Source organism: Elephantulus edwardii, unplaced genomic scaffold (assembly GCF_000299155.1).
Source record: "Elephantulus edwardii isolate Elephantulus edwardi_28Jun2011 unplaced genomic scaffold, EleEdw1.0 scaffold00428, whole genome shotgun sequence".
Classification (NCBI taxonomy): domain Eukaryota; kingdom Metazoa; phylum Chordata; class Mammalia; order Macroscelidea; family Macroscelididae; genus Elephantulus; species Elephantulus edwardii.
Window position 1 is genome coordinate 519,421 of NW_006400178.1, and position 24,941 is coordinate 544,361.

General features: G+C 40.0%; 1 protein-coding gene across 1 annotated transcript in view; it reads left to right on the forward strand.

The window, feature by feature from the left end:
* Positions 1 to 24,941, forward strand: part of ZNF711 (zinc finger protein 711) — a 111,637-nt gene that overhangs the window by 63,790 nt on the left and 22,906 nt on the right. Inside the window, exon 2 of the mRNA XM_006902554.1 lies at positions 17,440 to 17,994. Coding sequence (XP_006902616.1) covers positions 17,440 to 17,994 — 555 coding nt within the window. The remainder of the gene's footprint in view (positions 1 to 17,439; positions 17,995 to 24,941) is intronic.

The following is a 24,941-nucleotide window of genomic DNA, read 5'->3' on the forward strand; positions in this document are numbered from 1 at the left end:
TGCTTTCAGGATTCTCTCCTTATCTTTGATTCTGGCAAATTTAACTATTATATGCATTGATGTTTTTCTTTTGGGGTCTAATCTCTATGGTGTTCTTTGAGCTTCCTGAATACATATTCTCTCATTCTTCATTATGCCAGAGAAGTTTTCCTCTAGTAATTCTTTCACAACTTTTTCAGTGACTTTACTTGCTTCTTCCTTTTCTGGGATTCCAGTTATGCGCATGTTATTTTTTTTTATGATGTCTCAAATTATTCTTAGGTTTTCTTCTTTTTCCTTCTTTTTTGAGTCTGCTTTTTGCTCTAGCAGATCAGTGGTGACAATTTTGTCTTCACTTTCCCTAATTCTGTGTTCCATGTCATCAATTCTGCTCATATGTCCTTCCATCATGTTGACAGCCTCTGAAACATTTGATCTTATATTTTGAATGGTGGATTCTTGTTTTTCCAGTGCTGCTAATGCCTCTTTTTTTTCCTCCGCAATGTTCTGCATTTTTTTTTAGGTACTCCTGGTCTTTGCTTGTAGTATCCTGTAATTTATTAAGTTTGTCTTTCATCCATAGGATATATTCAGTCACTCCTCTTTTATTAAATTCTGTGTCAGAAAGTTCCATGAGACTTTCTGGATTCAGGAAATCCACTGATACTGTGCCGCCCTTTGTGAGTGACATCTTGCTTTGCTCTTTTGTATTGTGTGGGATAGTTTGTTTTCTTCGAGATGTTGATATGTTCTTGATCCGAAGACAATGCTCTTGAGATCAGTTGGGCAGCTACCGAACTTGTGCGTTTCTCGGGATTTCTGACTTAAGAGAAATTTCAATTCAGAGCCTGCTAGGGCAATCTCTTCTTGGTAAGACAGGTCAAGGTGCTCCTAATTAAAGGCAAGTTAATTGCCCAGACATGTAGGCACTGGGGTGGAGGCAAATGGGGTGAGCAGAGAAAGGTTTGGGGTGATTTCAAGGGCAGGTCAAACAGTTGGGGAACCTTGCTGAATCCTCTTCTGTCTCAATGTGCTCATTATTGAGGTCCCTACTCAAATTCCTGCTGTCCCTTTCCTACCCAATGGTTTTCTCATTGTTCCCTGCCTGGTGGCTCTTACTCAGGTGCCCTCACACAACAGTCCCTTCTCCAGCAGAGTCCTGGATCCGACAGGATCCAAAAAGTCAAGGTCAAATTCCCACCGACCCACTAGCCTCTGACTGGTCTGCAGAGTCCACAGAAGCCAGCTGGCTCTCTTGTTTTGGGCAGTTGGTGTAGCCCAAGAGAGCTCAGCCAAATTCCCCACCAGTGGGCATGCCCTTAAGTGCTCTCCCATGTAATCAGCAATGCCCCAGTGAACCCAGCCAGGATCCTACTGGCCTTTCTCCTGCCAGATTAGTTCCACAGCAGCTCGGCAGATAGCTCCAGGTGATGGCTGGATCCGTGGTGCGGCCCTGAAATCACGGGGCTGTGGCGGGGACTGAGGTGTGTGGTTGTGGAGCTGCAAGGGGGGCCGGGAAAGAGGGGGGAAAGCAAGTGACTAGGGGGACAAAGGTGCACAGGGCTTGGACACTACCACCAAGAGGTAGAGGTGGGGCTTGGTCACTGCTGGGGGTTTATGCAGTGCCACCCTGTGTGTTGGGGGGTTACGCAGGCTCGGGTTGCAGGGGTATCACACAGTGGTGGGTAGTCGTCGCTCCTCTGGGGTCACACGGTGTTTGCTCCTCTGGAGTTCCTCGGTGAATGGCAGACTGTTGCTCTTCCCGGGTCTCTTTGCAGCTGGCTTGGCGTTCCGGCTGGCACGGTGTTCCGGCTTGTCTATGTTTCTTATGGAAGGTATTTGCAATAAATAAGTCATTGAATCTAGCCTCATTTCTCTCACTGAGCGTGTATTTTCCAGCTACTGATCCTTCTTCCCTGTTCCCAACTTTTGCATTCCAGTCGTTCATTATTATCAGTGCATCTTGATTGCATGTTTGATCAACTTCTGACTGCAAAAGTTGGTAGAAATATTTTATTTCCTCCTCTTTGGCTCTAGTTGTTGGTGCATATATTTGACTTATAGTGATATTCACTGGACTTCCTTGTATGTGTATGGATATTATCGTGTTGCTCACATTGTATTTCACGATGGGTCTAGAAATGACTTTCTTAATTATGAAACTAAAATATAAGGTTTAAAAATAGAATATTAAAAAAACTATACTCAAATATAAAAACTTAGAGGAAATGGACAAATATTTAGAAACTCACAGCCTACCTAAATGACACCAAAATAGAACAATTGAACAGACACATTAGAAAAGAAGAAATTGAAAAGGTAATAAAACAAGTTACAACAACAACAAAAAAGGCCCTGGACCAGATGGTTTTACAAGTGAATTTTATCATACAGTCAGAGAAGAACTGTCACCATTTCTAAATAAAATATTTCAGAAAATAGAAAAAAGATGGTATTCTCCCACACTCATTTTATGAAGCAAACATATCCTTGATATCAAAGTCAGATAAAGACACCACTAAAATAGAAAACTGTGGGCTTGTATTTCTTATAAACATAGATGTCAAAATCCTGAATAAAATTCTGGCCAATAGAATCCAATAGTACAACAAAATAATTCACCATGACAAAATAAGGTGCATAACAGATATGCAAGCATGGTTCAACATAAAAATAATCAATGTAATTAATCACATTAATAAGGAACAAGAACCACATGATTTTATCAATTGATGCATAAATGTCCTGTGACAAAATCTGACACTCTTTCATGATAAAAATTATCAACAGAATAGGTATAGAGAGGAATTTCCTTAACATAGTAAAAAAGTAATGCAAAACCCGGAGCCTGCATTTTCAATGGAGATTTAAGGCATTCCCTTTGAGAACAGAAATTAGGCAAGGATGCCCACTATCACCTCTCCTATTCAGAATGGTAGTGGAAGTCTTAGCAGTAGCAGTAAGACAAGACAAGGAAGTAAGAGGTATCTATATTGGCAAAGAGGAGGTAAAATTATATGCAGATAATAGTATAGTAGAAATCCCTAAAGACTCAGTAATGAAGTTCAGGAAAGTGGTGGGATACAAGATCAACATACAAAAATTAATTTCTCTACAGTGACAAAGATAATACAGAATTGCAGCTAAAAAAAGCAGTATCTGTCACAGTAGTTAACCACAAATACTTGAGAGAAAAATGTAACTCGTAACACAAAAGGCCTATTGAAACAAAATTGGAAAACATTACTACAAGAAAAAATAAAATATCTGGAAAACGGAAGAATATATCATGTTCATAGATGTTGTTGTTGTTCTGTGCCGTGGAGTCGCCTGCGACTCATAGCGACCCTATGTACAACAGCCCTAAACTCCGCTCTGTCCTGTGCCAATCACACTGTCTTCGACACTCCCATCCCAATTATCCCAGTCACTGAATCAATCCACCTCATAGAGGGCCTTCCTCTCCTGTGCTGTCCCTCCACCCTCCCAAGCATGATGTCCCTCTCCAAGGACCAGTCCCTCCTCACAACATGTCCAAAGTATGTTAGACGGAGCCTCAGAATCCTTGCCTCCAAGGAGCCACCCAGTTTAACCCTTTCCAGGACAAATCTGTTTGTTTTCCTAGCAGTCCATGGTATTCTCAATACTCTTCTCCAGCACCACAGCTCAAAGGCATCAATTCTCCTTCTATCCTCCTTGGTCATTGTCCAACTCTCTGATGCATAACAGGTGATTGCGAAGAGCATGTCCTGTATCAGACGCACCTTAGTCTCCAGAGAGACACCATTGCTCTTCAGCACTTTGGAGAGGTCCCTAACAGCAGACTTTCCCATTGCAATGCGCCTTTTAATTTCCTGGCTGCTGGTGCCAAGAGTGTTGACTATGGAGCCAAGCAAACTAAAGCTGTGTACAATCTCAATCTCTTCACCATCCATCCTGATGCTGCCAGTTGGTCAAGTGGTGAGAATCTTTGTCTTCTTGACATTGAGCCTCAATCCATATTGTAGGCTACAGTCCTTGACACTCTGCAGCAGGCGCTTCAGGTCCTCTTCAGTTTCAGCATGCAGGGTTGTGTCATCTGCATAACGCAGATTGTAGATAAATCGTTTGCCAATCTTGACCCCACATTTCTCCTCATAGAGCCCAGCCTCCCGGATAATCTGTTCTGCATATAGGTTGAAAAGGTATGGAGATAGGATGCATCCCTGGTGTACGCCCTTCCCAATTTTTTTAGACGACTAAACCTCACGACATTCGTTCTGGCAGGACGCTCAGAGGAGGGGTTAGGCATCTGACTAGCTGAAGTTGGGCAGCTTAGAGGACAGCCTCAGACCCCGCAGACCCATCCCATCTTCCCAGGTAATCGAAGACGCCAAAACCCCGCGGCATTCACAGGCCGTCGGGCCAAGAAAAGCCTATCTACACACCAGTTCTACAGGGTGCATCACCTTTGCTCGGGAAACATTACGACTAAACTTCAGAGACACTGATCCCAACATAAGGAACTACCATCAGCTGATGTGTTTGAAATCACAGAAGCCATGGAAGCTTCATATATAAGTTATTAGATGGAGGGCTTGTGAAAGGGAGATAGATGTGAAGGGAAGGGGTAGAAGTGGATGGGTATCCTGGTGGATGGTGAAGCAGGAAATAAGTGGGCAAAGACACGTGTGAGAAAGGCAGGGACAACACTGACACTAAAGTTAACTCCACAATAAGGGATATACCTTTAACTTGCTGGTCTGTCTGATAATTCTCTAAATCTGAACATTCACGTTGAGACAGACTAGGAAGAAGGATTGGCCATCCACTTCTGAAATAGCAGGCCTCTGAAAACCCTATGTACAACAGAACACATTTAGATAACAGAAACGGCAAAGGAGGTTGAGTTTTCAAGTATGGAAATACAAAGGAAGAGGAACAGTTGTAAGCAGACACTGGTGATTGGGACATGGAATGTGAGAACCATGAATGTAGGAAAATTAGATATTGTTAAGGAAGAAATGGAACGCATAAATATTGACATACTAGGCATTGGTGAGATGAGATGGACTGGCATGGGGCATTTTGAGTCGGATGACCATATGATATATTACTCTGGAGATGAAAAAGTGAGGACAAATGGAGTTGCTTTCATAGTTAAAAAAGTCATTGCTAGATCCGTCTTGAAGTACAATATTGTCAGGGACAGAATAATATCTACACGCATACAAGGAAGTTCATAGATAGGAAGACTCAATATTGTGAAAATGAAAATTTTATCAAAGGCAGTATAAAAGTTTGGTGCAATCCTAATTAAATGTCATTTTAATAAAAAAAGTTTGGTGCAATCCTAATACAAATATTAATTCCATTCTTCAACGAATTGGAAAAGGTGTTTCCCAGTTTTATCTGGGATGTAAAGAATCCCTGAATAATTGAAGCACTTCTGAAAATGAAAAACAAGGTAAGATATACTACTTGATTACAAATCCTACTACTCTGCTAATGGTGGTCAAGGCAGCGTGGTACTGGTACACATAGATCAATGGAATAGAATTGAGAACCCAGAAATCAGCTCATGTACATATGGTTAACTTATTTTTGATAAGGAGATGAAATCAGGTAAGTGGGGAAATTAAAATCTCTTTAACAAATGGTGTTGACAAAATTGGAAAACTGCAGAAAACTCAAGCAAGACCCACACCTCACACCATACTCAAAAACCAACTCAAAGTTGATCAAGGACCGAGGAATAAAACCAAGGACTATAAACTTCATCAGAGTAAACCTTGGAAGAATTCCAGAAGTTCTAATCCACAACATGAACAGTCTCCTAAGCATCCTGAAAATCCTACAAGCATGAGAAAATAAAACAGAAGAATTGGCTCTTGCAAGAATCAAATCCCTATGTACATCCAGAAACTTTTCCATCAGGCTAAAAAAAAAAGAAAGCCACAGTCTGCAAAAAAAAAAATTAATTTGGTAATGACATGTCTGATAACGGATGTAAATCTAGAATTTATAGAATACTCCAGCACCTCAACAAGATAAACAACCTGAACACAAAATGGGCACAGGATTTGAACAGACACTTTACCAAATAAGACATTCAGATGGCGAACAAACACCTGAAGAAATCTTCAAAATCCCTTGCTCTAAAAGAGATTCAAATCTAAACAACTAGGAGATACCATCTCACCCCAGCAACAATAGCAAAGTTCAACAGCGCAGCCAACAACAAATGCTAACAAGGTTATGGAGAAACTGGAACCCTTATTCACTCTTGGTGGCACTGTAAAATGGTGCAACTACTATGGAAGGCAGTATGGCACTTTCTCAAAAATTAGAAATACCATTTGACCCAATAATTGCACTACTGGAAATATACCCTAAAAAATCCAGAACTTCTACCCAAACTGATACATGCACAGTCATGTTTATTACTGCATTGTTTACAATAACAAAAAGATGGAAACAACCCAAGTGCCCATCAACAGAAGAATAGAGAAGCTGTGTTATATTCACAGAATGGAATACTACGCAGCATTGAAACACAGGGAACTCATTAAATACTATACAAAATGGGTTACCCTGGAGAGGACATTTTGCTGACTGAAATATCTCAGTCACAAAAGGACAAATAAAAGGGACACAGACATTGGAGGCTGGGGGGAAACTTAAGAAAAGGGATAAATAATGAATACTGCATTGGAATGTATTAGGAAATGAAGTGTTTGAAACAAATATATGTTTAGCCATTATTTGCATGACAACAGTGCAGAATAAGAGATGCATAGGAAGGTGGACTGGAGTGGAGTCAAGGGAGGAAAGTGCACAACAATGAATGAATTTTTTAAAGAGAAATGTGAACTGGGCAGTGGGGTGAGGGAAAAAATATGCAACAACGAATGAATGGAAATGGAGTTTTTCTGTAAACTTGTGTTAAAGTCACAATAGTCTTTTTAAAAAAGGCAATCCAACACAATATGGAGATTATCAAATGATGTCATTGTTAAGTGCGACCTTACGTTATAATAGCTCTGAACTCTGCCCTATCCTGAGCTGCTCACTGACTCACATCTAATTCCGTTGTCCCGATTACTGTGTCAGTCCATCTCAAGACAGTCTTCCTCTCCTTTGCTTTCTCTCCACCATTCCAAGCATGGTGTTTTTCTCCAGGGACTGGTTCCTCCTGGCCTCATGCCCAACATGAATCTTGGTTTCACCCTCTTCGAGGTAGATCTGTTCTTTTGGAGGTCCATGGTATATTTAGTACTCTTCTCCGGCACTAAAACTCAAAAGCATTGATGATTGTTCTGTAATTTTTAGTCACTATCTAGCTCTCTTATACATAACAAGTAATTGTTTAGATCATGGCCTGGATCAGGTGTACATTATTCTCTAGATAACATAATTTCTCTTTAGCACTTTGGAGAGGTCTCTGATAGCAGCCTTTCCCAATGTAATTTGTCTTGATTTTCTGGCTGCTGGTGCTAAGAATCGTGATTGTGGAGCCTAGTAAGCGGCAATTATTAACAACCTCAATGTCTTCTCCATCATAATGCTGCCAGTTGTCCCAGTGATGAGAATCTTTGTCCTCTTGATGTTGATTTTCAATCCCTTTTGTAGATTATAATCCTTGACTTTCTACTGGAAATGCTTTAGGTCCTCCTCAGTTTCAGCAAGCAAGATTGTCACATCTGCATAATAGAGGTTGAGGAGTCTTCCTCCAGTGAAGAAAAGTATTGTTGAAGATTATCCAAACCTAGAGAACATGCCAACAGTGAACGCCATGTAGAGAAACATTTTTTAAATTTGTGCCTAGTTTGGTCTGAGGCCAAAATTAATTTCTGGCACAAAGGGCAGGACAGGGGTATTTATAATCTCTAGTCAACAAGAAATGCCATTTGAATCAGCAGCTAGTATTTCTTAGGCTGGCCCCTCTTCTGGCCTCAGAACCTAAGTGTCTTCGTGCCATGTTTGCACATGTGGGGACTGGGCTTTAGGAGAGGAGCCGTGATTAATCCCCTCGGGCTTTCGGGCCCAAATAAAGGCTTACTTATTCCCATATTTACGTGGGGATAGGAAAAAGGATGTAACAGTGTCACTTTCTAACTAATTACTTCAGGCCTAACCAGGGGAGGGCGTTGTTGTTGTTATGTGCTGTCGAGTCATTTCCGACTCATAGCGACCCTATGCACAACAGCCCTAAACCCTGCTCTGTCCTGCGCCAACCGCACCGCCTCTGACACACCCATCCCGATTACCCCAGTCACCGAATCAATCCATCTCATAGAGGGTCTTCCCCTCCTGCGCTGTCCCTCCACCCTCCCAAGCATGATGTCCCTCGCCAAGGACCCGTCCCTCCTGGCAACATGTCCAAAGTATGTCAGACGAAGCCCCAGAATCCTTGCCTCCAAGGAGCAGCTTGGTTTTATCCTCTCCAAGATAAATCTGTTTGTTTTCCTGGCAGTCCATGGTACATTCAGTACCCTTCTCCAGCACCACAGCTCAAAAGCATCCACTCTCCTTCTGTCCTCCCTAGTCATTGTCCAACTCTCTGATGCATAACAAGCGATTGCAAAAACCATGGCCTGTATCAGGCGCACCTTAGTCTCCAGAGAGACACTGTTGCCCCTGAGTACTCTAGAGAGGTCCCTAACAGCAGATTTTCCCATCGCGATACACTTTTTGATTTCCTGACTGCTGGTGCCAAGAGTGTTGACTGCGAAGCCGAGCAAACTGAAGCTGTGAACAATCTCAATCTCTTCGCCATCCATCCTGACGCTGCCAATTGGTCCAGTGGTGAGAATCTTTGTCTTCTTGACATTGAGCCTCAGTCCATACTGAAAGCTGCAAGAGAATAAATATTGCTTAGGCAGGGATAAACAACAGGGATTAATGGTATAGCAGGATTTTTTTTTAACATAGTCCACTCTGGAAGTCAGCTGGCTGACTGGCGGGATGGCTGACATCTCTATGGCGGCTCCACTTTTGTGGCAGTCAAGGCAAGGGAAGTTTCTGGAGTCCTTTTTGCTGTTACTACTCTTTCTTGCCTTTCAGAAATAGGTGGGCAGCCCACAGCCCTAAACTAAGGGGAAGTAAGGGTGGAGCCAGTGGAGCTTGCTACCAGGGGGTAGATTAAAATCCTGTAGGGCCCTCAGGCCTGTCTTTAATTGTTTTTGGTGAAACATTCTTTTAGGTCATGTAGCCCTGGTGTGTCCACTTGCGTACAGAGGCAAGTTGTGGTGCCTATGAAGCCAAACACTGTGACACTCAACGTGTCAAATGCGATTATTGTTACCCATGGCAGACAGTGTGTGTTGGCTCTCCCTGGCTAAAACAAGCTTGGAAGCAGGAGTGGCATCCACTTCCATAAATAGCTTGCCTTGGGGAAACTCTAAGAACACAGAGAAAGGATGAAAGTCACGCAACTTGCAACTGTCCAGGACTTCTGTTCATAGGGTTGCTATGAGTTGCCTACTATGAGGGCACTTAACAACAACAGTTCTGTATACAATTGTACCACTCTTCCATTTTAACAGAAAGGCTGATAACACTCTTTGACAACTTGGTGTGGATAACAGTTTGGTGGCTATCAGTGATAGATTGTGGTGAGAGGAGTTATACTGATACCTGAGTTTGTTTAAGCTTAGTGGAGGAGATGGTTCAGATGACTACTTAGCTGTTAGTGTTTTGGGGATTTAAACAGCTACTGGAACGGGGTTGATTATGGTGTGGTGGATCCAGTGAGGAAGTCTTTGAACTCTTAACTGCAGTTGGAATGCTGAGCACACAGTGTAAGGTTAAATACACTTTTGTTGCAGCTTTTCTGAGGATTAGGTTGGCAGATGAACACTTACAAGATAGTTGTGTTGAGAGGATGAGGAGATATTGGACATGACTTCATTTGCTGCTTCATGGATGTTCCACCCTTAGGGAAGGGACATAGTTACTGAGGGGTTTAAAATCATGCAGAAAAGGAGGTTGTAAGATGGAGGTTACACCATACATGATTTCAAAAGGACTATAGGAGAGGAGGCTTTTGGTGAGGCACAGAGCCTCATGAGTGCAAGAAAATTTTATTTTGCCAAGACGGATGGAGTTTTTGAGCAAGCTTGGTGAGTTTTACCTTAAGAACAGAGTTGACCATTTCTACTTTATATGAAGTCTGTGGAGGATGCAGACAATCTACTTTATTCTTAAAGCTATAGAGACATTTTGATTACTTGGCTGATAAAGGCAGGCTAATTGTCAGACTGAGTGGATGCAGGGTGCCTGAAGCAAGGGATTACATGCATGATGAGAGTTTTTGTGATGGTATTTGCACTTTTTGAAGTTGTTGGAAATCCTTCTCACCTGGAGAATGTACAGACTAAAACTAGAAGATAGTGGAGCTGTTTATTGGGTGGCTTGTGAGTGAAGTCTACTTGCCAATTTTGTCCTGCTACATGGCCCCAGACCTGGTAGGTAGGAAAAGGTAGTGGCTGGAGAGAACCCTGAGGTGACACTGAGTGGCAGATAGAGCAAGAGTAACTTCTTGAACACAGCTGGAAAGGTGAGAGCAAATGAGAACTGGACAGAGAAATTATAAGAAGAGATTTGTAACCAAAGTGGAAAGAGTTGTGGAGACTTCGGAGGATGGAGATTTTTTTGAGAGTAAGGAAGACCAAAGTGCCCTTCTTTAACATACCACATTCCTTGCTTCTGGAAGTTTTGGGTGTCGAAGCTTTCTTTTTCTGAGGAGGAATAAAGAGAGAATAAGGACAAGGACAAAAACTGACCTTGCACTGATCACAGGGCCACTTATTTGATATTTGGTCGGTTAAGGCATTTCTAGCTGATAAAGCATTGTCTGGAGTTGATGGTCACTGAAGTGAATGATGGCTGCCTTTTGTAAGAGCTTGGCAGCTGGAAAGAATTTGTTAATGAGAGAGCTATTTATGATAGGAGTTTTTTTTGCAGTTAGGAAACACCATTCTTACCAGATGGATGAGTTTGAGTATACTACATAAAATGCATAACAACAGTCTTGTGTTAACCTGTTCAGCTGCCAGAGTAAGAGCCCAGCTAAGAACTAAGGCCTCAGCCTTTTGGGAGATAGTGTCTAAGGAAAGTGTCTTGGCTTCAGTAGTATAAAGAAGCAATTCTATTGCATAGCCAACATACTGATTTTTTTTTTATGTAGAAAGAAGCTGCTATTAATGTACCAGGTAAAAGAAGTGTGTGGGAGGGGTTGGTTGGTCAGTTGATTGGTTGTTAGGTTTGTGGAGACTGTATAAGAAAGGTTTGAACAGTGTCTACTCAGAAATGTGCAGGATTTTGAGAGAATATTGGTAGTTTCAGTTAAGTGTGTCAGGGTTTAATTGACGGCTGGGTGATAAGGGGTGTTTTCTATGAATGGATCATAAGTTGGAGGAGCCATGGGGAGAGATAGGCTCAGCATACAGTAGTGAGCTAACATTTTTTATGTTATGGGTTGAATAAACTGTTGGACTGGCATGGAAGGAAAGTGTTTTTTGACTTTCAAGGATGAGTACAGCAGCTGCTCCTAATGTTTGGAGGCAAGTAGGCTATATGAGAATATTGATCTGGAGTTGTTTAGAGAGGTAAGTGACTACTTGTAGAATGGGCCCTTTGGACTCAGTTATGACACCCAAATTGCTCGTTGGTGTAGAGAGAGAAGGACTTAGTAAAGTCTGAAATTATGCTGAGTGAAATATCTCAGTCACAAAAGGACAAATACTACATAGTGCCACTGTTGTAGAACAGGACTGACAGCAGAGTTGGGGTGAGATTGAGGAAGAATTGGATAAATCATGTATACTGCATTAAAACAGATTAGGGAGAGAACAGTTTAAAAGTGATATATGATTGGGTATTATGGTTACGACAAGAATCCAGAATGAAGGTTGCTTAGTGGAGTGTACTTGGGGTAGGGGTGGGGGATTGTATACCAATGAAGGAATTTTTCTTTTACTTTTCAAAGACAAGAGCGAACTGAGGGGAGGGTTGGACAGGGAGAAAAATGCAACAATGAATGATTGGAAATCCAAAATCTCTGAAAATGTTCATTAAAATTAATAGAATAATTTTTTTATTTTTAAAAAAGTAAGGATGGGCAGAGACCAGAGGGTTTCGGAGTAGATGGAAAGGTTGGATAATAGGACATGCAGAGTTTAAAGTCTTGTGGAGGGTACTTTTAGCCACTTGGTATAGCAGTTTGGCAGGTAGAGCAAAAGAGAGAACCTAGAGCCTGAAGGGAATCCCACCAGTCCTGGGAAAAAGAATTTCTTGTTACGTTTTTGGAGTGGGAGGAACTAGAGAAGGGATTTGTGACTGACTGGTGGTGAGCTCTCAGGTTTGTAAGATAAGGGATAGGCCCAGGTAGGTGACAGAAGTGCGTTTTTGTACTGTTTTTTGAGGAGACATAGTACCCTCGTTCTGCTAAAAAGTTTTAAGAGAGAGAAAGTATGGGCATTGCAGACCATCAACATATTGAAGGAGAGTAGACAATTTTAGGGACAGACTGAAAAAGTGGGCACTATCTCTGAAACCCTGAGGTAATACATATCATGTGAGTTGATGTGAAGTGGGTATCAGTGTCCTCCTATGTGAAGACAAAGAGATCTTGAGAGAGTCTAAAGGAATAGTGGAAAAAAAGGCATCTTTTAAGTCTAGAACAGAAAAGTAGGTGGTATTGGAGGGGACCGAGGAAACTACCAGGTGCACTGGAAGTACAGCTTGTTTAATGATTGAGGTTTTGGACTATACTATAGGTTCCATCTGTTTTGGTTTGTGATTTTTTTTGTGTGTTTTTTGAAAAGAAGGATGGGTGTAATAAAGGAGGAGTTAGTTGGTCAGAGTAGGTGATTGATTAGCTTGATTAGAAGGTGAGAAATAATAGATGTTAGGCCTATGAGAGATACCTGAGGGTTTGGATACTGTTTCTGAGACTGGAATTGGGTGGACTCTTTCAGGGTAATACAAGACGGGATTTGATGCTTCACTACAGAGGTTGTAGACAAATTCCAGACAACAGGATTGAAAATAGATGGAGGAAAAGGAAATGGTATTACAGGCTCAGTATGGTGTTGTTGGAGGAGTAGGAGAAAAAGACAAGAACTGGAGGGGTCAGGATGTACTGATTGGGCATAATGAGGGCAAGGGGTGGAAGTGGAGAGTGGTATGGAGTTTAGTGAATATGTTCTTGCCTAGGAGAGGAGTAGGAGTGGACATGAGGGCAGAACTAGGAAGGAATGGAAGAAGGGAAAAGTGTGTAGGGAAGAGTGGAGTTGAGGAGTAACCTAGGGGCTTCAGACTTTTCCATTAATCCCCATAATAGAGACTTGGGAGGGTTTGGTGGGTCCCCAAAACTCAGGCAGACCAGAATAGGTTATCCCAGTATCAGTTAGGAAGTATATTGGCCTAACTGCTACCATCAGGATTACCCTTGGCTTGGATAAAGTGATGATAGTTGCTGAGGCATCATTCCAGGACACTTTCAGTCTTCAGCAGCAAGCCTGATGAGATCTGAGTAGGAAGATCTGGTCCGCTCAGGAAGGGATGGAGGCAGAATTTGCTCAGTCTGCCTACAGTCCAACTTCCAGTGGGGCCCTCTGTAGCGGGGGCACAGCCAGAGTGGCTTACTTGTTTAAGGGCAGTGCTTAGACCAGTGGCTTTCATTGCTGCACTTGAAACAGGCACCTCGTGGGGGTAAATCACCAAAAGATTTTTGGGTAGAGCTATGGACATGTGTGCCCACAGGGTCTCTGGTGGCGGAGTCAAGCATTTGAAACTCTGCTTGCTTCTGTCGTTTACATTCTTTTTCACAATTATTAAAAACTTCAAAGGCTAAATTGAGAAGCTTTTATGGGGTTTGAGGACTGTTACCAAGCTTTTGAAGCTTGCCCCGAGTATTGGGATGATTGGGAGATAAACTGGAGATTTCAAATAGTAATTTCCTCTGGTCTAGCTGTTTCTAGATTGGTAAAATTTTTCATGGCTTTGGTTAAGTGAGAAAGAGGGCTGAATTTTTTATCAGGACCTAGGTAATTTCTGAAAGCTTTTTATAGTTATCTGCTTTGTGAACACCCTTTTTAAGTCCTGCAGTGAGGCACATAATTATGTGGTCTCCATGGCTGCATTTAGGATACCCATCCTGGCAATTTTAGTAGAGGTCCTGGTTAGAGACTGCTTCTGCACCAGTAGGCTGGGCAAGAGCCTAGGGATGAATCATGTGGGCTTGCACCTGAGCTAGAGTCTAAATAATGATTTATATCTTCTGGAGTGAGGGTGGAAGAAAGGATAACATAAGTCATTGCAGGTTAGTTCATAAGCTTGGTTGAGGTTCTGAAATTTTAATAAAAAGTAGGATTTTTTTTAAATGAGCCAAGTCTTTAGTTGATATGAGAGAGGTCAGTGAGAGAAAAAAGTAACATGAACCCTAACAATACTTTGTGTTTCTGCTACTTTTCAAAGGGACACTCCAACACATGCACCGAAGTGAGGGTAGGACTTGGGCCAAAGATGATGCCTGAATGGGTGTGTGTGGGAGAAGAGAAAGGAACTAGAAGAGGCTTTTGCTGAGGTTTTGAAGAAGGGGAGAGAGTTGGGTGGGTAGGAATGGAGGATAGATATTAGGGTTTGAGACAGTGGGACAGGGACTCACGGGGTTCAGGAGGTGGGGAAGGTTAGTGGATAGCAATAGTACCAGAGGTGCTTGGAGAGGGGACAGTAGATGATAAGAAGCAGGTACTTTTGAGCATGATGGCGGCAGGGAAGATAAAAAGCCTAAGGGAGTTGGAAAAGATGATGATGAGGGGGAGCTAGAGGCTAAGTGGAGTGGATGACAATTGGCTTTGTAAGAAGTACACTTTAGACCGGTCCCATCTTTAGAGTAGGAAAACAAAAAGCTAGGGTGATGTCACAAGCTGGCCCAAAAGAAATTGTTAACTAACATGATAAACTACATGAAGAGACCCTGGAATATGTAAGATAAGGGGGGAATGGAAGGACAGACTAGGGTAAAAAAAGAAAAGACAAAAAGCCATTTTGGACCAACATGTGGTTCCTGGCAGTGAGAAAAACCAAGAGAGGCTGTGGAGGAGTTTTTCCTCTATCAACCAAGCTCTAGGGGAGGGAGACTTATCAGTAGTAGTGATTAGTGACCAGTGTATGCATTCACAGGACATCAACTGGAGACTGTAGGTCAAAACATGTCCTTTGTCTGGCTACTGTGACCTGTTCTCTGTGATAGAGGGGTCAGTCTATAGATCCCAATCCCCTCTTGGGTTTCAGTGCCAGATGAAAGGTTCTGGTTTCTGCCCCTTGATTAGTTTGAACCCAGAGAATGTGCCAACAAACAGCACTGGAGGCTGTGAGGCACTTGCTGCAGAAGGTCAAGGACTGCAGCCTTCAATATGGATTGAGGCTCAATATCAAGAAGATAAAGATTATCACCACTGGGCCAATTGACAGCATCAGGATGGATGGTGAAGAGATTGAAATTGTTAACAGCTTTCGTTTGTTTGGCTCCATAGCCACGGAACTAAAAGACGTAATGTAGTGCGAAAGTCTGCTGTTAGGGACCTCTCCAAAGTACTGACGAGCAATGGTGTACTCTGGAGACTAAGGTGTGCCTTGATACAGGCCATGGTATTTTCAATCACTTTCTGTGCGTCAGAGAGCTGGACAATGACTAGGGAGTATAGAAGGAAAATTGTCTTTGAGCTGTGGTGTTGGAGTATTAAATATACCATAGACGAACAGGTTCATCCTGGAGAGGGTTAAACCAAGCTGCTTCTTGGAGATAAGGATTCTGAGGCTTCGTCTGACATACTTTGGAAATGTTGCAAAGTGGGACCAGTTCTGGAGAAGGAAATCATGCTTGGGAGGGTGGAGGGACAGTGCAGGAGAGGAAGACCCTCTGTGAGGTGGATTGATTCCGTGACTTGGGTAATCGAAGTAGGTGTGATGGAGACAATGAGATTGGCACAGGACTGAGCAGGGCTTAGGGCTGTTGTAGATAGATAGGGTCACAGACTCGCAGGCAACTCGAAGGCACATAACAACATAGGTAGGCTGAGACAGAAAAAAACCAAAAATGGCATTCGCATAAAGGGCAGGGCAGGGTTATTTATAATCTCTAGCCAACAGGAAATGTCATTTGATCGAGCAGCTTTGTGGCCAGTCCCTCTTCCTGCCTTAGGACCTAAGTGTCTTCTGGCCAGCTTTGCACCTTGGGGCTGGATTTTAGGAGAGGAGGAGTGATTCATACCTGAGATTTTCAGGCACAGTGAAAGCTTATGGAACACCTTGGTTGTACTTCCCCAGACAGATTTGTTTGTTCTTTTGGCATTCCATGGTATATTCAGTACTATTTGCTAGCAACATGATTTGAAGGCAGTGATTCTTTGGTCTTATAGAGTAGGGTCAGTGAAAATGAGAGAAATCCTATTGAAATCGATAGACACTGGCTATAATAGTACAGACATAGCAAAGGTTATGAAGTGATACAAGTCTGAGTAATATTTCATTATCTTGTACATAGGAATGGGAACCAACTTGAGAGCACTTAACAACAATCATATATGAAGATTTCATTTATACATTACACCATATTACAAACTTTGCCAATGGCTTTTTTCACTTAATGCGATTATCTGCCAGTTCATGCAGGTTTTTCATTCTATGGTGAAGCTGTAGGATTTTAAACTATTAACTTGTTGAAAGTTTATTTCAAAATCTTTTTAGCTACAACAAGTATTTTCTACTGTAAACTGCTATGAATATTCATGTTCAGTATTTTGTGTGAGCTTTTGCTTTTATTCCTCTGGGGAAAATGTCCTGTAGTGTAATCTTTAGGTTCTGTGATTAAGTACATGCTCAATTTTGTGTTAAAAAAAAGCCAAACTATTCTATACAATGGTTTATAACATTTTATATTGTTAAGTAAGATATGAGTGACCTGGTTTCTATGCAGCCTGATCAGTCTTTAGCTGTTCTCATTGGTATGTAGGGATAGCTCATCATGACACTTTTATTTTAATTTAAAAATAAAGTATTTTACATTATGTTAATGTATTAATTTATACTTTATTAGCAATTTTTTAACCTGTTCATCAATTTCTGGTTAGTGAGGGTTTTATATGCTTGCTAAATTTTCAGTGATTAATGCTGTTTGGCTAGGACTCTTTACTGTCAGGGAGCTCTGGTGATAAGGAGTTGAGGTACCACCTTGAAGACACTTGGTACGAATTCATCAACAGCTCCATGGGAGAAAGATGAGCAGTCTCCTCCTGTGTGATTTACAGTCAGTCTTTGAACACCCACTGGAGGATCACTTCTGACTCAGTGACACATAGCAGCAACAACATTGACTATTTAAAAGCATTTTTATGTCATCTACTACATTAAGTAAATTAATATACAGTAATAAAATAACTGTTTCTTTTTGGATAATTGTTTGTATTATAGTGGCTGGAGTGGCTGGTACTGCACATATTGATGGAGACCACATTGTTGTCTCAGTTCCTGAAGCTGTATTAGTTTCTGATGTTGTCACAGATGATGGCATAACTCTTGATCATGGCCTTGCAGCTGAAGTTGTCCATGGGCCTGATATCATCACAGAGACTGATGTAGTAACAGAAGGTGTGATTGTTCCTGAAGCTGTTCTTGATGCTGATGTTGCCATTGAAGAAGATTTAGAGGAAGATGATGGTGATCACATGCTGACTTCTGAGCTAATTACAGAAACTGTTAGGGTACCTGAACAGGTTTTTGTGGCTGACCTTGTCACTGGTCCTGATGGACACTTAGAACATGTGGTTCAAGATTGTATTTCAGGAGTTGACTCTCCCACAATGGTATCAGAGGAGGTGCTTGTAACTAATTCAGATACAGAAACTGTGATTCAAGGAGCCAGTGGTGTTCCTGGTTCTACAGTTACTATAAAAACCGAAGATGATGACGATGACGACAATGATGATGATGTCAAGAGCACTTCAGAAGACTACTTAATGATATCTTGTAAGTGAAACATAAAGTCCATGATTACTGAAGATATTGATTGTATAATCTAGAAAGGCTTTATGAGATGGAAGATATGTGCAAAAGTCACATAGGGGAGAGAAGAATTATAAAATTATTGTTTTAAAAAGCTTTTTAAAATTTGTTGTTGTTGTTATGTGCCGTTGAGTCGCTGCAACTCATAGTGACCTTATGTACAACAGCCCTAAAGCCTGCTCTATCCTGTGCCAATCTTATTGTCTCTGACACACCTACCTCCATTACCCCAGTCACTGAATTAATCCATCTCATCGAGGGTCTTCCTCACCTGTGCTGCCCCTCCACCCTCCCAAGCATGATGTCCCTCTTTGCAACATGTTAAAAACGTAAAGGAAAATTTGTGCCTAAAATAAAATTTGCCATTTACTATCATTGTAGAAATAATAAAAATTTGGAGGGTTAAGACAAGAATATTAAAATTTGAAAAGATTGCTACAAGTCTTAAAAGATTAGATGCAGATATTGTGCAAGGGGTTTTTCCCTTTTATTCTTTTTAAAATACCAAGATTATTCATTGTGAGGTGTCTATGCATGTATATGAAGTTATGTTAAATATTATTTGAATGTGCCACTGAGTTTAAAACTGAAAAAAACCAGATTTATTAAATTTTAAAAATAATTCTAAATTCTTGCATGTTTATCTTTTCTATTGCAAAGGAACAGATTCACAATGTTTTCAAAATAATGATTTAAACTACTGAAATAACTGCGCAAGTGCTAGTCTCACTCTTTAAATAGATGTAGATTATTAAATCAACACAGTATTTCCAACATAACGTGTTAAAAAAATTTAAAAAATCCTGTTCTTTAGGTTTTAAATAATATGACAAGGTAGGCATTGATAGTCTCTCTATACTGAAATAAATTCAGTATGCCTTCAAAACAGATATTCATGAAATTAAACTGGTATTAAAAGTGGTCTAAAATTTAAATAACATGTATTTGAATAGTCATACCTCAAGACATCTTCTGTGATTTAATTATGCAAAAATTTCTTACAAAACATTTCTAGGATTTTTTCAGTTAGAATGTTTATTTTGATCTTACCACATATATTGAATGCAAATTTTATTCTAATTTACCTCTAATAGAATTGTTGTTATTGTTATGTGCCATCGAATTGCTTGTGATTCGTAGATGCCCTATGTACAACAATTATGAACCCTCCTCTATCCTCAGCCAGTCTTATGTCTCTGACTCACCTACCCCCATTACCCATGTCACTTGAGTCAATCCATCTCATTGAGGGTCTTACTATCTTGAGCTAGCCCTCCAAGCATGATGTCCCTCACGAATGACTGATCACTCCTTGCAACATGACCACAATATGTCAGAAGGAGCTTCAGAATTCTTGCCTCCAAGAAGCAGCCTGGTTTAACCCTCTCCTGGATGAACTTGTTTGTTCACCTAGCTGTCCATGGTATATTCAATACTCTTCTCCAGCACCACAGCTCAAAGGCATCACTTTTCCTTTTGTCATCCCTAGTCATTGCCCAGCTTTCTGATGCATAGCATGTAGTTGTGAAGACCATGGCCTGGATAAGGTGCACCTTAATCTCTAGACTAGCATCGTTGCTCTTCAGTATTCTAGAGAGGTCTCTGACAGCATGTTTTCCCAATGTAGTTAGGTTTTTTATTTCCTTGATGCTGGTACCAAGAGTGTTGATTGTGGAGCCAAGCAAACAGACGTTGATAACAATATCAGTCTCTTCATCTATCATGATTCTGCCAATCAGCCCAGTGGTAAGGATCTTTGTTTTTTTTTTATTTTGAGCTTCAAGCCATATTGAAGGCTGCAGTACCTGACCTTCTGCAGAAAGCGCTTCAGGTCCTACTGAGTTTTAGCAAGCAAGTTTGTTGCATCTCTAGAATGCAGGTTGTTGATGAGTCTTCCTCCAATCCTGATGCCACATTCCTTCTTATAAAGCCCAGCCTCCTGGATGATGTGTTCTGTGTATAGATTAAAATGGTATGGCGATAGGACACACCCCTGTCATACACCCTTCCCATTTTTTGAACCATGCACTGTTTCCTTGCTCTGTTCTTTAAACTGCCTCCTGGTTCAAGTATAGGTCAAGTGTTCAAGCAAGATCAAGTGTTCTGGAATTCCCATTCTTCTCAGCTAGCCACAGTTTATTGTGATCCACAGTCAATGAAACACAGATAGACATTACTCTGGTACTCTCTTTTCAGCCAAGATCCGTCAGACATTAGCTATAAAATGCCTACTACCATGGTCTCTTCTAAATCCAGCCTACACATCTGGCAGTTCTTTGTTGTTATGCTGTTCCATTTGTTTTGGGGTAATTTTTAGCAGGATCTTGCTTGCGTGTGGTATTAATGATACTGTTCTATAATTTCCTCACTCTGTCAGGTCACCTTTCTTCAGAATGAGAACAAATATGCATCATTGCCCATCAGTTGGCCAGGTCTAGTTGATATATGCTGTCCAGTTCTTATGCCATCAACTCCTGTGGCCTTGTTTTCTGCCAATTCATTCAGAGTATCTAGAACTTCCCCCAGAACCACAGGCTCTTGCTCATACATTATTTCATGAAGTTCTTTTTTGTCAGCCAATTCCTTTTGGTACAGTGACTCTCTGTACTCCTTCCATCTTCTTTTAATGCTTTCTGGATTTTTTCCCCCAAAGCATCCTTAAATATTGCAAACAGAGGCTTGAATTTTTTCTTCAGTTCCTTCTGCTTACAAAATGCCAAGTGAGTTCACCCCTTTTGATTTTCTAACTCCAGCTCTTTTTGCACATTTAGATTGAAAATTACAAAGAGCAATGCACTCTAATAATATGAAAATTGTCAGGTATTTTTAGAGAAATCAACTCCTTGATCATTAATTAATAGCAAGCAACTATATTTTAAAAACTCCTTTGACTCTGAAGTAGTTATATTTATTGTCTAAGACAGACTATGCAGATATACAAAATGAATTGTTTTTATTTCTCTACTACCAACCAGATCATTTATCCCTTTTATAGGGACTATGCAGTGCAGATTAAAACTCAGTTACCCTTTCTTGTCACTTTCATGAACTTATTTATTTCAATTTAGATTTTATTTTCTGATCTCTTCCTTAATCATTACTTTGTCTCTTGATTAGATTATTTTTATTGGCCATAGAACCCTTCAGAATTAAAGAACAAATTGCTGTGAAAGACTTCATTGTTAGTAAAGGAGGTCGTCTTTTCTATTTTTCCAAAGTAAAGAACTTCACAAAATAAAAAAAAAAATAAAAAATCTGAAGACTCAAAATATAAGACCCTTCTTTTATTCTTACATTTTAAAATTTCTCATAAAGAATCGCTTCACTATTGGTGTTTTAGTTTATCTACCCTTTAGTGGAAGTATTTGGAAGGAGGAATGGCGTCCACTTCCATAAAAGCTTGCCTCCGGAAACCATGTGAACCTGGAGAGAGGATGAAAGGCACCCAAGCGTCGAGGACTCTCCTTCATAGGGTCGCTATGAGTCGCCTGTGACTCGACGGCACTTCACAACAACAACAAGTGGAAGTATATCTGAAGTTGAATTTTTTCCATGTCAGGGCAGTCTCAGTAAAATTTTTACGTTATTGGATGATTATGTTCCCATTGTGCTAAATGCCTTATAAATTAATATAACTTCTCTGTCTAAAGTTGTCTCGTATATGCCCTCCTTTAAAATATTTATTCACTGGAGAAACAATGCTTTTTAAGAGAATAAGTGAGAATAATGATACTTAAAATTCTTAAAATAATTTGTATTTGTTTCAGGAATATAATTTTGTCTAAAGCAATATATCTTGATAGGGTAGATTTTAGAATGTTATTTAAAATTCATAAATTTCAGTGGCAAAAAAAATTTAAAATGTGTCAAATTTTGTGGTGTAATTCACATTCAAAGAATTCACCAACCTAAAGTGTGCAATTCTGTAGTTTTAGTCTATTCAGTTATGCAGTTATCACCATCATTTTATTTTTAGTGGGTGTGGGTGTGGCGGGGTGTGTGTATGTATGTATATATTGGTATTTACTAATTAAATTTTTTACATGTATAATTTAGAGACACTGTTTATGTATGTATGAGTAATATATATTACTCATGTGTATAATGGCTTTAATTTCTGATTTTCCATTTCTATGCCAGACACTTACGCTTTCTATTCAGCACTACAATTTTAGAATGTTTAATCACCTAAAAAAAATCTTGCACCCATTCAGTAGTCAATTCCCATTTCCTTTATCTTTACATCCCTGTTGTTATGTGTGGTCCTTTCAACTTTGACTCATGTCAACCCTGTGAACAACAGATTTGAACCATCCTCACCATCCCTGCTGTACTCAAGCCCATTTTTACAGTCTCTCTGTTAATATATTTTTTTGAGAATATTCCTTTCTTTCGATGACCTTTCCCGGCATAATAGACTTTTCTAAGGACTGGCCGCTCTACAACATGCCCAGAGTATATGATTCAAAGTTTCATTATCCTAGCCTGCAAGTAGTACTTTGGCTGCACTTTTCCAAGACATAACTGTTTGTTCTTTTGACAGGCCATGGAATATTATTCAGTACTCTTGTCCAACACCACAACTCTAAGGCATCAATTCTTCTTCTGTCATCCTTATTCGTTGTCCAGTTTCCAGATGCATAAGAAAGTAATTGAAAATGTAATTTCTGTCCTTGTAAATATGCCTCTTCTGGATATCTCATGTATATGCAAGAATGAAACATGTAGGCTTTGTATAACTTCTTTTACTTAACGTAACATTTCAAGGTTTACCCATGTTGTACCATGTGTCAATGTTTCATTTGTTTGTATTGCCGAACAGTATTTCATTGGTTACATGCACCACAGTTTGATTATTCATTTATTAGTTGATAAATTTTTTGGTTATTTCCAGTTTTTACTGTTGTATAAAATGTATAGCTTCTTGTATAGCTTCTTGTATGCATTGTGTTTTAATTTATTTTGGCTACATACTCAGAAGTAGAGCACTTTTATAATTTAAAAGTTGGGTTTTTTCCACCATTGTGAAATAGACATCTGTTGCACATTGTCTACTTCAAACTTAGTGATACACCAATCTATTTTATACTGCTAACATCATGTCCATTATATAATTTTGATAGCTGAAATATGAAAGGCTTGAGTCGTGGTGTTGGAGAATAGTATGGCCTCCTAAAAGAACAAACAGGTATGTCTTAGAAGAGATGAGACAGAGTGCTCCTTGGAGGCAAGAATGGTGAAGCTTCATCTCTATACTTTGGACATGTTGCTAAGAGAGGCTATTCCTTGAAAAAAGATATGCTTGGAAGAGTGAAGGATCAGCAAGAGAGAAGACCTCCATCAGCATGGATGGAGGACATAGTGACTTCAGCAATAGGCTCAAGTATATCAGAGATGATGAGGATGACACAGGATAGAATAAGGTTCAGGTCTCTTGTTCATAGGGTCGCTATGAGTTGTACTCAACTTGACGACACCTAACAACATGAAAAGGTTAAAGTTAAAAGCTGGTTTTTTAAAAAAAATATTATATTGTATATTTCACTAAAATGAGCTTTAATTAATTCAAAGTGTGCTAATGGAATATAAAATAATATTGAAAGTTAGCAAACCATATGTTGGCAAATAATATACTGTACTTCTTTATGTTCTATTTAGTGTCTAGTGGAATTCTATGGTAAATTTTATATTACCAGATTTTTGCTGGCTAAAATTCCATAAGGAAAAAAATTATGGGATATTCTAGGTATATTTATTCATGTTTAATATTTATCAATATTTTATTAGTAGTATTTTAAATATTTATTAACTAAATTTTTTTAGGATCTAGATGGAACATAAATCGAATTAATATAAAGTCTTTGTTTACTGTGTGCTTTTGTATAACAGAATATGAATAAAATTGTGGTAATTGATGATTTGTCTCTTAAAACATCTGCCTGATAAACTTATCTGTTATGAACGTAAATATGGATCAAGTTGTTTGTACATTTCAAGATTTTTCATTTAGAAAAATCTGAAGACAAAATAATGGCTATAGTTTAAGACTCAAAGTTAAGGAAAGGTGGAAATTAAATCAGAAAGAATAGCAACAGAAAGTGGAATCATAGAGACTAGTAATTATAATTTTAATTCTAACTAACTATAATAAATAACTATAAATAAATAAGGTATATAAATAAAGTACCTATAATTATAATTCTAACTAAGATTATCCAAAAACGACTGGAACAGAGAACTGGAGCAGAGAACTGCCAGAAGTCCAGGCTGGGTTTAGAAGGGGTCGTGGTACTAGGGATATTGTAGCCGTTGTTAGATGGATCTTAGCTGAAAGCAGAGAATACCAGAAGAATGGCTATCTGTGTTTCATTGATTATGCAGAGGCATTTGGCTGCATGGATCATAACAAACTGTGGCTGACTCTGAGAAGAATAGGAATCCCAGAACATTTAATCATGCTAATGTGAAACCTATACTTGGACCAGGAGGCAGTCATCAGAACAGAGCAGGGCAACACTGAATTGTTCAAAATTGAGAAGGGATGTGTCCTATCTCCATACCTTTTCAATCTGTATGCAGAGCAGATTATCTGAGAGGCTGGACTCTATGAGGAGACACGTGGCATTAGGATTGGTGGAAGATCTATCAACAATCTGCGTTATGCAGATGACACAACCTTGCTCACTGAAACTGAGGAGGACCTCGTGCACTTACTGCAGAGGGTCAAGGGCTACAGCCTTCGGTATGAACTGAGGCTCAATGTCATGAAGACAAAGATTCTCACTACTAGACCAATTGGTAGCATCAGGATGGATGGCAAAGAGATTGAAATTGCTCACAGCTTCAGTTTGCTTGGCTCCACGGTCAACACTCTTGGCACCAGCAGCCAGGAAATCAAAAAAATGTATTAT